The sequence below is a fragment of the Panthera pardus genome, unplaced genomic scaffold, assembly GCF_024362965.1.
Source record: "Panthera pardus isolate Hobbes unplaced genomic scaffold, ASM2436296v1 HiC_scaffold_2, whole genome shotgun sequence".
In the NCBI taxonomy this organism is placed as follows: Eukaryota; Metazoa; Chordata; class Mammalia; order Carnivora; family Felidae; genus Panthera; species Panthera pardus.
In genome coordinates, this window is record NW_026526765.1 from 106,477,491 (window position 1) to 106,490,344 (window position 12,854).

Consider the following 12,854-nt stretch of genomic DNA (forward strand, 5'->3'; position numbering starts at 1 on the left):
CCTATCTATTCAGGGAAAGATTATATCATATGAGCTACCATTTGAAAGTATATGATCAATTAAAGAGATATAAAAATAAATTGTATCATAGAAATATTCTGTGGTCTCCTTAACTTTAATCTTGTATTAATCTTGTATTTCCTTAGAGGATCTTGATAGAAAGTATATGTTGGTAAGGCTAATGAATGATCAAATAAGGAAATAAAGGATACATTTGGGGTTCATTTATTTATTTATTTTATTTCTTTCTTTCATGTTTCTTATGTTTTTTCCTTGCTAACACAGTTTTGGTATGAACCATGATGGAATTGGAAATTCTTGTGGGACGAAAGGTCATGAAGCAGCAAAACTTATGGCAGCTCACATTACTGCGAATACCAATCCTTTTTCCTGGTCTGCCTGCAGTCGAGACTATATCACCAGCTTTCTAGAGTAAGTAATCTCTAGAGAGTGATGATGAATTGCTCCAGAAGTAAGCCCTTGGTAGAAGCCTAATATGTAGTGCTTAAAACTGCATAATGAGTAACTTTTATAGGGTGATATTTCAGGCTGTTCCCAAAATACTTTAATATATCGCTGTGGCAAATTTTTTCCTTCATACTCAAAAAAGAACTTGGTAGATTAGAGAAACTGGAGCAAGGATATAAACGGGGTTGATGATGTGAGTGTCAGAAATGTTCAATCAGTGGGAAACAATGTCAGAAAGAATTTAAATTTACACAGTTTAATAGAGCGTAGGCCAAACTTTAATTCAGTGATGATATATTTCATTTTGTTGTTGAAAAAACTGAGTTTTTTAGGAATGAATGCTAAAGTATCTAATAGTAACAAACAACAACAACAAAAAACCAAACACCCAAGAAATGAAAATGAGAAAATGAAAATTTAATTTGAAATTTATTAAGTGACTCATCTTTTCTACAGTTTGAGAACTTCTTTCCTAATCTTTTAATGTATATTCCAAGTTTGTGGTTACTTAAATGTGAGATATATAAATTAGCTCAGGTATAACTGTGTTTATGAAAGCAGATATTCTTTCACATCTCGCCTGTATAGGACTTCAGGACTGGACTTTGGAAACTCATGTAAGACTTAGGTCTCACTTTCTAACTGTGCAACCATTAGCATGTTACTTAACCTTTCCTAATCTTCAGTGACCTCACTTGTTAAATGAGTTACATAATAATACATGCATCATCAGGTTGTTAAATATATAGCTATATACAATGTCATAATGTGTATGAAGTACAATAGACATTCATTAAGTGGTAAATATTATTTTAAATAATATTGAGGCTTTAAGCATTATTGCTCTATCATTATCTTCAACCGTTTTGTGCCACTTTTTTCTTGGGTAGGAGAGATTAAATACTCTGTGAAAAAGTGACTCATAGATAAAGCACTTGTGAACAACAGAAATTCTTTTTAAAAATTGTCTTTCTTCAAAGTTCACATTTATATGACTATGGTGTAAAACTTTAAAGATTCAGAAAAGCTATGTAAGGTAATATTATTCATTATAATCACATTCTGAAAACTTAAAGTTACAAATTTTTAAGCCCCAAACAAGAGATTTTAAATTACCTATCACAGTGCTTTCAACAATCAGAGATCAAAAGGTAAATATTTAAACTGAGCCTTTTTGAATTAATTAATATAATAATGAAACAGAAAGAATTGGAAATTCATATCAGAATGTAATTCCTCTGAATAATTATGCTATAACCTAAATATTTTTAATTTTAGTAACAAGTAATTATGACACTGCTTGCTTAGTGCCAAAACTGGATTGAAGGCTATAAAGATAGACCACAGAGAATTTGTTACACATCTTTGGGCAGTTTTTAACACAAAGCAGTAGCATTATCATTTTCCAAGATGTTTTTAATGAGATCATATTACCTAAATTTTAAACATTGTTGAAGATCTGCTCTCCCCAGAAATCAAGCCAGATCTGGAATTTCTCCATTGACTTGGCTCATGTTTTTATAATGGAATCTTAGTGTCTATCACCAGAAAGACAAACTGTATAACATGCTCAATATTCCTGTGAATTTTTGAAGGCTTGTCTCCTCTTTTTTTTTTTTTTTTTTTCCAAGTACTATTTTCTTTCTCCCCTCTCCTGTTTATTTTGCACAGTTTATTTGCTAGGACCATCTCTGTATACCTAATATAAGCACCAGTTTTTATCTCTTGCCAGACCCTGCGTAGTCAAAACTGTATTAAGACTGTTAAAAAAAAAATCCCCAAAAGGGAATCCCTAAATTACTAATAAAATATTGTTAAGAAATCACCAATGGTTTGGTGAGAGATGTAAAATTATTACTAGGTACAGGAAAGTGTTCCATTGAATTAATTAAAAGAATTAATCCAAAAAGCATTATTTAAGCCTTATTGCCTCTTTGCATTTGTATGTAAGCATGATTAGTGTTGACAGGGTCCTAAAGGGCTTATTTATCCTGTATTTTATGAAAATATTTCTGTTGTGCATCCTCATGGGAATGCTCACAAAGTTAAAGCCATCAGTAAAAGATAGATATTAAAGACAATATGTAGAGACTTGGGGAAAGTTGGCTTTTTTTTCCCTCTTTAATAATAAACTAAACAACTCTGATTATAATCTGACCAAGCAATAAAGGTTTTTTAAACACAGGGCCCTTTAAAAAGGTCAGTTCACTGGAGCACAAAGACATAATAGTAACTTTCTTGAATTTCTTTGTTCCTTTTTATTAATGCAGTTGGCTTAATTGCTTTAACAGCTATGTGTGATATTTTTAAAAATCCAGTGATATTTTGATCAGGGATTGAGGTTACATTTATGTTATATAGTTGGCTCAAAAAGACTCATAACATTTTATTTTAGTTTCTCTTCTCAAGAAAAAGAAATCTTGAAAGATGAATTGTTTAGGAACTGCAGCCCAGCCAACAAAATGCATACCTTTCTTTACTTAGTGACTGTATAGGCCCGAGATGATGGTGGATTTTAACAATGAGCTTTCTATGATTTATAGACATTCACTATTCACTATGTTCAACTGAAAACAATTCCATGGCCTTTAAATGCCAGTAAAGTAAATCTCTCGTGTCTTTCTGAAACACTAGGTGCTATTGATCAACCAGGAGATGGTGTTTACCAACTCCCAATATTTTTTTTCAGATTTCTTAAACTCGGTGATTCAATAAGTGGTTCATGAATCGCCCAGAAGCCGTCCTGATTAAATAATAAAGAACCCATTTCCGTTAAAATGGACGTGTTATGCCAGCTTCTGATGTTTTCGACGACGGCTTTGCAGGTAGTGTCCTTCCTATCTGCCTGCGGGACTTATTTACTTATTTATTTAGAAAATAAAGAAAGATGAACCTGGTATCATGGCTCACACTCATTGATGACTATGGGCTAATTTACCAGGCAGTGGAAGACAGCCAGAAGTAGTTTAGGCCAGTTTTTCATACATTTTCCACCACTTAGCGGTAGTACAGAGTAATTTCATATAGTTTTCAAAAATTCCAGAGCCTCTGTGAATCAACTATTGCTCTATTTAAATTAAAGTCTGTTAAATTGTTTGAACTGTCAGAGATCCATAGCAAAATTTCCTACAGTTCCAAATTAAATACAGACTAGCCGTTTTCACAGAAAGGATGGAAGCTGAATAAAGAAAGGCAATATGATTGTTGAAGGTGAACTAGAAAGAAGGATCTACAACAAAAGTGATATAAGATGAACAGGATGACCAAGACACTCCCATTGTCTTGTAGCAATTACCTTTGAAGATCAGTATCAATAATCTTTAAATGGAAACCAATTTCATAGATTGGACCCTCTTTTTATATGGAGCCCAAGAAACAGAAAAACAAGTTTCTCTTCCTTATGTTAATCAGGCACATTTTGGGGACTTCACTCTAACCCCTAAATATCTTTGATAAATCACAGTTACATATCGAGAAAAGAGGATAACTGAGTAAATCATTATCATTACAGTGTTTGTATGTTGGAAGCCTCAAATTCAGTTATATTCAAGCGTCACAGTCATACAGAGGGCAAGAGAGAAAGGTCTAACTTATTTTAGAAGGTAGTTATTATTAGTTTTGTGGATATTGATAAAGCAGTTTACAATAACATAGTAGATAAGACACTTGACTTACCACAGATAATGCAATTGATTCATTTAATTTAGGTGTATGAGCACAATTTTGTGTTACAAATAGGAGTTGACATTAAATGTTAACTTTTTGTTGTTGTTGTTACAAGACTGTTAAGATATGTATAGGGTATATAGAATGATTTATTTTTTAGATTGACCCACTGTGTGGCTGAAGGTCTGTACTTTATAGTATAATTGTTTAAGTAAAAAATAAATCTAAAATTGCAATTAAGAGAATGTGCTCATGTGTTCTGGAAACAAAGCCAAGGGTGCATATTTTACATAGGGATCTGTAAATATTAACTGAAGATTCCACTCTGGCTCATGTTCCCATTTCAAGATTAATTTTCGAACTATGTAAATAAGACTTCTCTAAATTAGAAGTCGAATACATAAAATATGATTTTGCTATCATGCTGCAAGGATTTCTGGAAATGTAAATATATTTTGATTTACTAAGAATTTCATAATCTGGGAAAAAGCGTGTTCTCAAACATGCATTTTTTCTACTAAGAATTTCATAATCTGGGAAAAAGTGTGTTCTCAAACATATTTCTTCTGTTTTGTCTTAGATGCATAAACAAAAGTAGAGTTTATTATTATCTATAGTGCTGTAGATATTAACTAAGATTAGGCTTTGTAGTGAAATAGATGCTGATAGGAAAATAATCATAGTTCTACTTTTTATGTATATTGTTTTGCTCAGGACAAGTGTTATATCTGCTTAATAATAATAAGTTGTAATAGTATCTCATAGATGGAAAGTAACAGTGCTCATTTCATTTATTAATGAGTGAAGTTTATGTTTTCTGAGTGGATAATTTGCATATGACCAAGGCACAAACCATCTATACTTAAAAGTGCCATTCTTATTTTGATAAAAGTAGCCTAAATAACACTAGATTTAGCATAAGAATTATAGGGTTATATCAGTTAGCTAGAACCCTAGATTTAATACAATATTCATAATTTCCATTTTGTTAAATGGAGATAATTACAAAATATAAGGAGATAACTCATCTAATATTTTTGAGAAAGGAAAAACGTTTGTACCAGGAGAACTGTACAAAGATGTTCTTTATCAGCAGAATTTGCAATTTTCAGAAATTAGGAATAATGCAAATGTTTGTTAATAGAAGAATGGATAAGTAATTGTTACATAATCTTAAATGGAATATTAAAGAACAGTATTAATGAACAAGCTACAGGTATACACATCAACATGGGTATATTTCACATTCATAATGTTGAACAAAAGAATAGTCACAAAAGAAAACCTATAGTATGACTCCTTTTATATAGTCCCAAAATAGGCAGATTAATAATTGGGAAATGTATAATTACTAAGATAAGCATGGAAATAATGATTTTAAAAGTCAGAATATTAGTTACTTTTTGTGGAGAATATGAGGGATGTGTTTAGGGTTAAGTGTTTGGGAATTTCCTAAGCAGCGGGGAGACACTTCTAGGGTTAAATATACATCTCTCAGACCCATATCCTCTACCTGTTATACTTACATCCGTGATATTTCATAATGGCAATTGATGACTCAGATGCATGGAAATATCCAGAATTATTATTTTCTAAGGGTTAATTAAAATAATTGTGATCTTAACTTACTTGAAAGTAGCAGGAAACTGGCAGACACATTTTAGTAACATTATGCAAAAAATATTTTTATCACTTCATGTCCAGTTAAGAATTAAAATATGAAAACTATCCCCCCCTGAATACTTTAATCCAGGTTTTACTGTATATATCAGATACGGTTAGTAGGAAAATAAGTAGTACATTTTCTACCCAAAACATAGAAAAAATTTAAATCAGTCTTGGAGATACTCCTACCCTTGCTTTCCCAGAGCCAATAATAGGTAAGATCTTAGTGACTTGTACAGTTCTATAGACAAACCCATTTCAAAAGGCCTTTGTTGCTGCTGTATTCCTAAATACATGTCCACTTCAAAAAGATCTATACGATTTTTTAATATTTTATTTCATATGGTATTTTATTCTTCTGCAAAGAATAAGATTTGTCTATATATTTAATTAGACCATATTAATACAAAGCTATAAACACTTCTAAAGAATGGAAATAAAAATCCACTTTTGAGTAGAAGACTTTGTCCACAGGTCACCACAATGCATGCCTTCTGTATTGTCTGGGGGCCCTTCCATTGATTGTGTGATTTGGTATTTTTTGAACAACATGAACCATGATTAGAAGACCATTAATACCTGGGAACAAGAACTTTAAATGAAAGAATAATTTTTGCTTCCTTCTAGGTTAAGCCAAATTTCTGTTTACTTTCAGAAAATAATTTTTTTCCCAGGGTATCTATTCTTAAACTCTTTTGGGGAGGTCCATATAGTACTTCCTCTAGGTTTTTAGGTTAATTTTCTATACCTACAAGTTATTATGTATAACAATTTTTAATAGACTTTTGAGTTAATGCTACTTAGGTGAATATATCTTATACTTTCTTTGTTATGCTATCAGCAAATATTTTTACCTATGGGACTCTGTACTTAAGTACTTCAGTACTTAAAATTTTCCCATTGATTTATAGTAGCACTTGATTTTTTTTTTTTTTACATATTTCAATCTTTTCATAAAGACTTGTAACTTTGTTGTAGATGGAGATGAAACTGATATTTTAGAAGAAATATTATGGAATTAAAGTACTAATTCTTTATTTCATGAATATTATGTTTTATCAAAATAGTCCATCTTCATTCAGTAGAGTTTTTACATTTGACCTCTTTTATCATTAGTCTTAACATAAAATTTTGAATTTACTGATAGAATTGCATTTGTCTAAAATTTGCATATCTATGTAGATTAAAGATATTTTACATAACAAAATTAAAAAGGTTGCTGTTTTAAAAATTCATCTAGAAATAGTTTTCCTTAATGATCTGCATGTCAATTTCCAAAAGTAAAATAAACAGGAAGTAAAAAGCATTCTGTCATGAAAACTGGATAAGCAGGTGAAAAAAAAGTTTTCTATTAAGTACCTTGAACAGTGACAAGTGAACTGATTATAATAGCCAATAATAAAACCCATCTGTATTAGCACCACGTTTAATATTCCATCTAAATATTTTTCTTCATTAAAAATTAACCAAGTGGGGCATAAGTGAAAGGAAAGGGTATAAAGAGGACAGTGTTCTGCCCTCTTGGGTTTTTTAATCTATCACTAATGAATAACATGGTTCAGTTTCTAAAAGGTATTAATTTCCTGCTGCACAAATACACGTTTTTTATATAGCAAATTAACCTTTACATTTTAAGAAATATGACAAAATAGTAAGTGAATATGAAGCTCATTATTATGCATGGCTCTTTGTTACTTATCTATAAATGAAAATTTGTACTGTCCTAAATAATAGTTGAGGAACTTCTACTTGTGAAATTATTTTCCTTTGGCAAAGTGGATGGAAAAGATTTGGAAAAAAAAACACAAGTGCTGGCACAATTGACAGGAATGTTGGAAAAAATTTTTAAATGTTGGCATAGGAATTCTTTAAAAATTCTAAGTTACTCACATGTGAAATGAAAGTAAAAAAGCATCTGTCCTATTTTATGCACACTGACTTAAAAAAATGAACAATTATATTTAGCAAAGTATAAAGCTCTTTAAACTAAGGTATTCTGTCTGGTTTTTGGCGATCTTTATATTATTTGTTCCACTGAATTAAAATATTATGTTTGAGTGCAAGCATACTTTGAAAAGCAGAAATTGCAGAGAGAGGAGAACATTCTCCTTTCCAACTCTGATGACCCTAGATGAAATATGAAATTTTTGAGAGACTAAACACTTCTAATATACTTGAGAGAACTTTGGATTTTGGCCTCCTCTGTCATTCTGCCCATTTATTATTGAAATATTTCAAGAACCTTTGGACATGTCTTACTACAGCATCTATTGTTCTGCCCAAGTTAGGAGTATATAGATTAGGTCTTTAAGAATTACAACCATGGTTTTGTTTTGTTTTGTTTTTTAATTTTCCACATTTTATGTTTTTAATTCTACTACCAGATGTGGTTACATTTTCATGGAAAACAAACAAGAAGCTTAGAGCAATATGAAATTCTGTTTTGATTCCTTTAGAAATTAGTTTAAATCAGTGTTTGAAGGCCAACATGACATTTTCATATTGTTGTCTGAGATGCTTTTATTGTGTCTTGGTGCTGGAAAAAACTATTGGAGCTCTTATTCACATTTCAGTAAATGTATTCTATTTTGCCATGTGACTATTTATTGGTAGAATGTATTGCTTTTCACGCATCAAGTTATTAAAGCAAAGAGTTCAACACATGGTTTCATAATTGTGATGGAAATAGTCCATAGTGTACCTAATTTCCTTTGATCCTTTATGTTGAACAGTTCAGGCCGTGGTACTTGCCTTGATAATGAGCCTCCCAAGCGTGACTTTCTTTATCCAGCTGTGGCCCCAGGTCAGGTGTATGATGCTGATGAGCAATGCCGTTTCCAATATGGAGCAACATCACGCCAATGTAAATATGGGGTAAGAAGTCTTAATCCTTATGTTTAGTCACTTATATGTGTTCTTTCATGACACAAATATTAAGTTGGAATTTTATTGAGTGTAGTATACATTTGGTAACATCTTTAATGCAAATATGGCCTTTGACTCACTGCTTTTTTTCTGATATCATTTATCTAATATCTATTTCTAAATGAGTAATCTTAAATAAGTTTCAGATGTCTTGCGAGGGATGCAGGTAGAATTTTAATAATTTCTAACGTATTTCTTTTAAAGTCCTGAGTTTATAATGCCAACTTTAGTTTGTCTTTTGAAATGTTATGGTTTTGAAAATTTCTCCCTCCCGGCCTTTTCTGGTACTCTAATAATTGTGTTTAAGGGAATTTTCATATTGGCTAAGAGCCTTTATTTTAATTTATACTTTTTAGTACTGAGTCATTTCAAGTTGCTTCATTCACTGCCCACATTCTAACACAACAACTGAGTGGGGACAAGATGACATTAACCCAAATAGAAAAACAAGGAAAATTACTGTGGAAAAAAATGCAGGTTTCATAACTGACTCTTCATGTCTGCCTAAAAATGTGGGCAGTGGATGAAGCAACTTGAAATGACTCAGTATTAGAAAGTATAAGTTAAAATCAAATAAATAGTATTATATATATAAACAATAAAAAAATTTTATAGAGAAGCAGATCAGTGACTAGTATAGAGACATGTTCATATACGTACCAGTGTAAACATACTGAATGAAAAAATAAGATTTTTAAATGACAAGTTGTTTATAAGAAGAATTCAAGTTTAAAACATAAGTTTAAAGGGTTGGTTTCTGTTTTTATGTAAATAGTGTTTAAAATCACTTAAAAAAATAATAACCAAAAACGAATTAAGTTTTAAGGTAGTAAAGACTAAACAATATACACATTGTACTGTGCCGATTAATCCTCTTGGGTACAGTACAAAGGAAAGTAATTTTCAAAATATCCCTTGGGTGACAAACATATTATTCACGGTAGGCTTTGGCAGCACATTTTATGCACTAGATTTGAAGATATTGTGCAACTATCTAAATATCTAAAGCCTTGAATGAAACTTTGGTCTTTCTTGTCTTTCTGTAAAGAGTCTTCTTTTATTGTTTCTGTATGATTTTAGCTCCTTTTTTTTCTTGGGTTGCTTTTTCATATAGAAAAAGTTGGTCAAATTTCAATCACCGACTTCTTATTTACTTGTAGCTTAGTAGGTTGAAATTCATGATTTAATGAGGTTACAGATTTTCTGTTCTTATCTTTGGTGTCTCATATCTTTATTAGCAAGTGAAATAGTTAATCTACATTTTGATTTTTTTATTGGAAATTGGGCTTTAACTGCACCTATGTATTTTCATATTAGATAATTTATATTATCAGTTTTGCAGAATCTATGGATGCATCTTTTCTTTCTTTAATAATTAATTAAAATTTTCATCTGATTATCCTATCTCTCTGTCTATTACAAATATCTCAGACTAGTTGATTTGAAGTGAGATAAATAGTAATTGTAAAATTGTATGTTTTAAGTTTATGTTCCCCATATTTAGCTTTAGATTCTATTTATGTGTTATGTTTATAAAAGCGTTTTTCAAATATTTATTTTGAGAGAGAGAAAGAGAGAGAGCCCACAAACAGGGGCGGGGCAGAGACAGAGAGAATCCCAAGCTGGCTGCGCGCTGTCGGTGCAGAGCTCAATGCGGGACTCAACTCCATGAAATGTGAGATCATGACTTGAGCTGAAATTAAGAGTCAGACTCTTAACTGACTGAGCCAACCAGGTGCCCCTAAAAGCTTTTGTAATAGATATAAAATAACATTAGGAAAACTTGGGGAAAGACATTAGCATCTTACAATCCTATGCAATTTCACATATTTTGTCATTAATCTTTTCACTTTGATTTGCAGCAAAATGGTTTTCTTAGACTCATGTACTATATGAAAATGCTTATGCTACCTTTTTATAATGTGCTATATATTGCCAAGAAAGTTTCTTGAGTCATAATAGATTCTGTACAATCACTCTCACTTCTTAAGCTTGTGCCCGAAAAATTGGGTTTACACCATTGGTAGCACCCAAACACACATTGTGTTTTATCTGGTGAATTCCTAAGGTTTTAAATGATTCTAAATACTTTTTTAGAAAACAGTAGCAGCTTTGAAAGTAGGAGTCCAGTCAGGTAAACAAGACATACTTCAGATGGTAGCTGAAGGGAAAACAAACCAGCCCTGATTTAGCTGTCAGGGGGTTATAGCATCCTGAGATGAAGACTAGACAAAGTACTGGGGGCTTAGAAGAACACTACTACAGACTTTTAGTGAGGGGATACTTTGGTGTTGGACATCAGGAAATGATCCCTCTTTCAACTAGCAGGTCTCTAATGATGCCAGGGAAGATTTTAAGCAACTACAGAGTAACACATGACTGCAGCAGTGATCAGCTTTCCATCACTTCTGCTTCGGTTATTATGTGACCATTGCTAGGGTTACTTGTGATTATATCTGTGATTACAAAAAATGTTACTGAAATTCATTGTGAGCAGGTTCATTAATATACATGTTATAATTGAGAGTTTACATGAAAATTTTTATTTTTTATTCTACTTCAGGACAGCATCTTGTACCATTATCCTTGTAGATCGTCTGTTTATGTTTTCTAGGTATCTATCACTTCCAGTAGAAGTAGTGAGGAGATTGTAATGGCTATAAATACAAAGAACAAAACAGTATAGTGTATACAGAGTAAAATAGTTGTATAATGTAGTAATTTATAAATGTTATGTGGTTTGTGGTTTTACATACTATCTTTTTCTGGGATACTTCAGACTACTTTGATAAAAATTGTAATTGTTTATTAATATTTTGTAGATGGTGAAACTAAAATACAGAATTTGATTTACCTACCCTAAGGTTAAAACAAAAATTTTAAAAGGTCTAGGGGTGCCTGGGTGCCTCAGTCAGTTAAGCATCCAACTCTTGATTTCAGCTCAGGTCATGATTTCACAATTCGTGAGTTCAGTCCCAGCATCCAGCCCCATGCTGACAGGGCAAAACCTGCTTGAGAATCTGTCTCTCCATCTCTCTCTGCCCTTCCTCTGCTCAGGTGCATGCTCTTGAAAGAAATAAAGGAAGGAAGGAAGGAAGGAAGGAAGGAAGGAAGGAAGGAAGGAAAGAAGGAAGGAAGGAAAGAAGAAAGGGAGGGAGGGAGGGAAGGAGGGAGTGAGGAAAAGAAAGAAGGAAAGAAAAGGAAAGAAAGAGAAAGAGAAAAAGAAAGAAAGAAAAAGAAAGTTCCATTTTCTGTTAGATGTAGTAAATATGTTAATAAAGATAGCAAATATATTTTATTTCAGGAGACACTGTTTATCAGTTTTCATCAAATGGTGTCTGTTTCTAAATATCTTCTTAAAACAAAACAAAACAAAACAAGACAAAACAAAACTCTCCATTTTATCCCAGTCTTTTTCGGGAGAGGGGTGATCTGGAAATATGCCCCTAAACATATTTTTGGGTTTACAAATTCTCAGGTATTTGAAACCGCAGGTATGGATATGAGTTTTATTTTCTTTTACCTTATGTAAAAAGTTAGGACCTCTTCAAGGCAAGAGACAAGTACAGATGAGCAGCATATAAAACAAGATGCTACTAGAACACCTAAAAAAATCTGCTAGCTGTATTAGTAAGTTTCTGAGGGTGACTGTGATGTGTTCTGGATGAAAATTCATCACAAATAAAACAGTATCAGTGTGTCCAAAAAATGTGTTTTTTTCTTTTTTTGCCTGTTTGGAGGAAAATTGCTGCCTGTAAAGCTCTGTAGAATCTATTGTCTCATTCCTCTTCCACTTTCCATTTGTCTCCTTTTTTCTTAGTAGAAAAGAATTATTAAAAGTAGATTAACAAAAACATTTTACGTTAATAATAACAAGTTTAAACTTTGGAAGGAACTCACTAATGAGCCTATGTATTGTAGAGGATGTAGGTGATCTTTTGACAGCTTTCTAAAAAGCACAGATTAATTCAAGACTTAGTCTCAGACATAACTCTACATTTCTTTATTTTGTTACTACAAATCATATCCTAAATATTTTTTGCATATATACTTAATGGTTCTATGTAGTTCAACAATATCCACTACATAATTTACTGGTAACTATCAGTTGGTGATTGCAGTAATCACAT

The 12,854-nt window shown here is 31.9% G+C and overlaps 1 protein-coding gene across 8 annotated transcripts in view; it reads left to right on the forward strand.

Moving 5' to 3' along the window:
• Window positions 1–12,854, forward strand: part of ADAMTS6 (ADAM metallopeptidase with thrombospondin type 1 motif 6) — a 305,077-nt gene that overhangs the window by 169,979 nt on the left and 122,244 nt on the right. For 7 of the 8 annotated variants that reach the window (XR_002071347.2, XM_053907329.1, XM_019414343.2 and 4 more), the window contains 2 exons: window positions 286–432; window positions 8,532–8,673. Coding sequence is in view for 7 of the 8 variants with exons in the window: in XM_053907329.1 (XP_053763304.1) it covers window positions 286–432; window positions 8,532–8,673 (289 nt within the window). In the remaining variant the exon portion in view is untranslated. The remainder of the gene's footprint in view (window positions 1–285; window positions 433–8,531; window positions 8,674–12,854) is intronic. The other variant, XM_019414344.2, reaches the window with a different exon arrangement.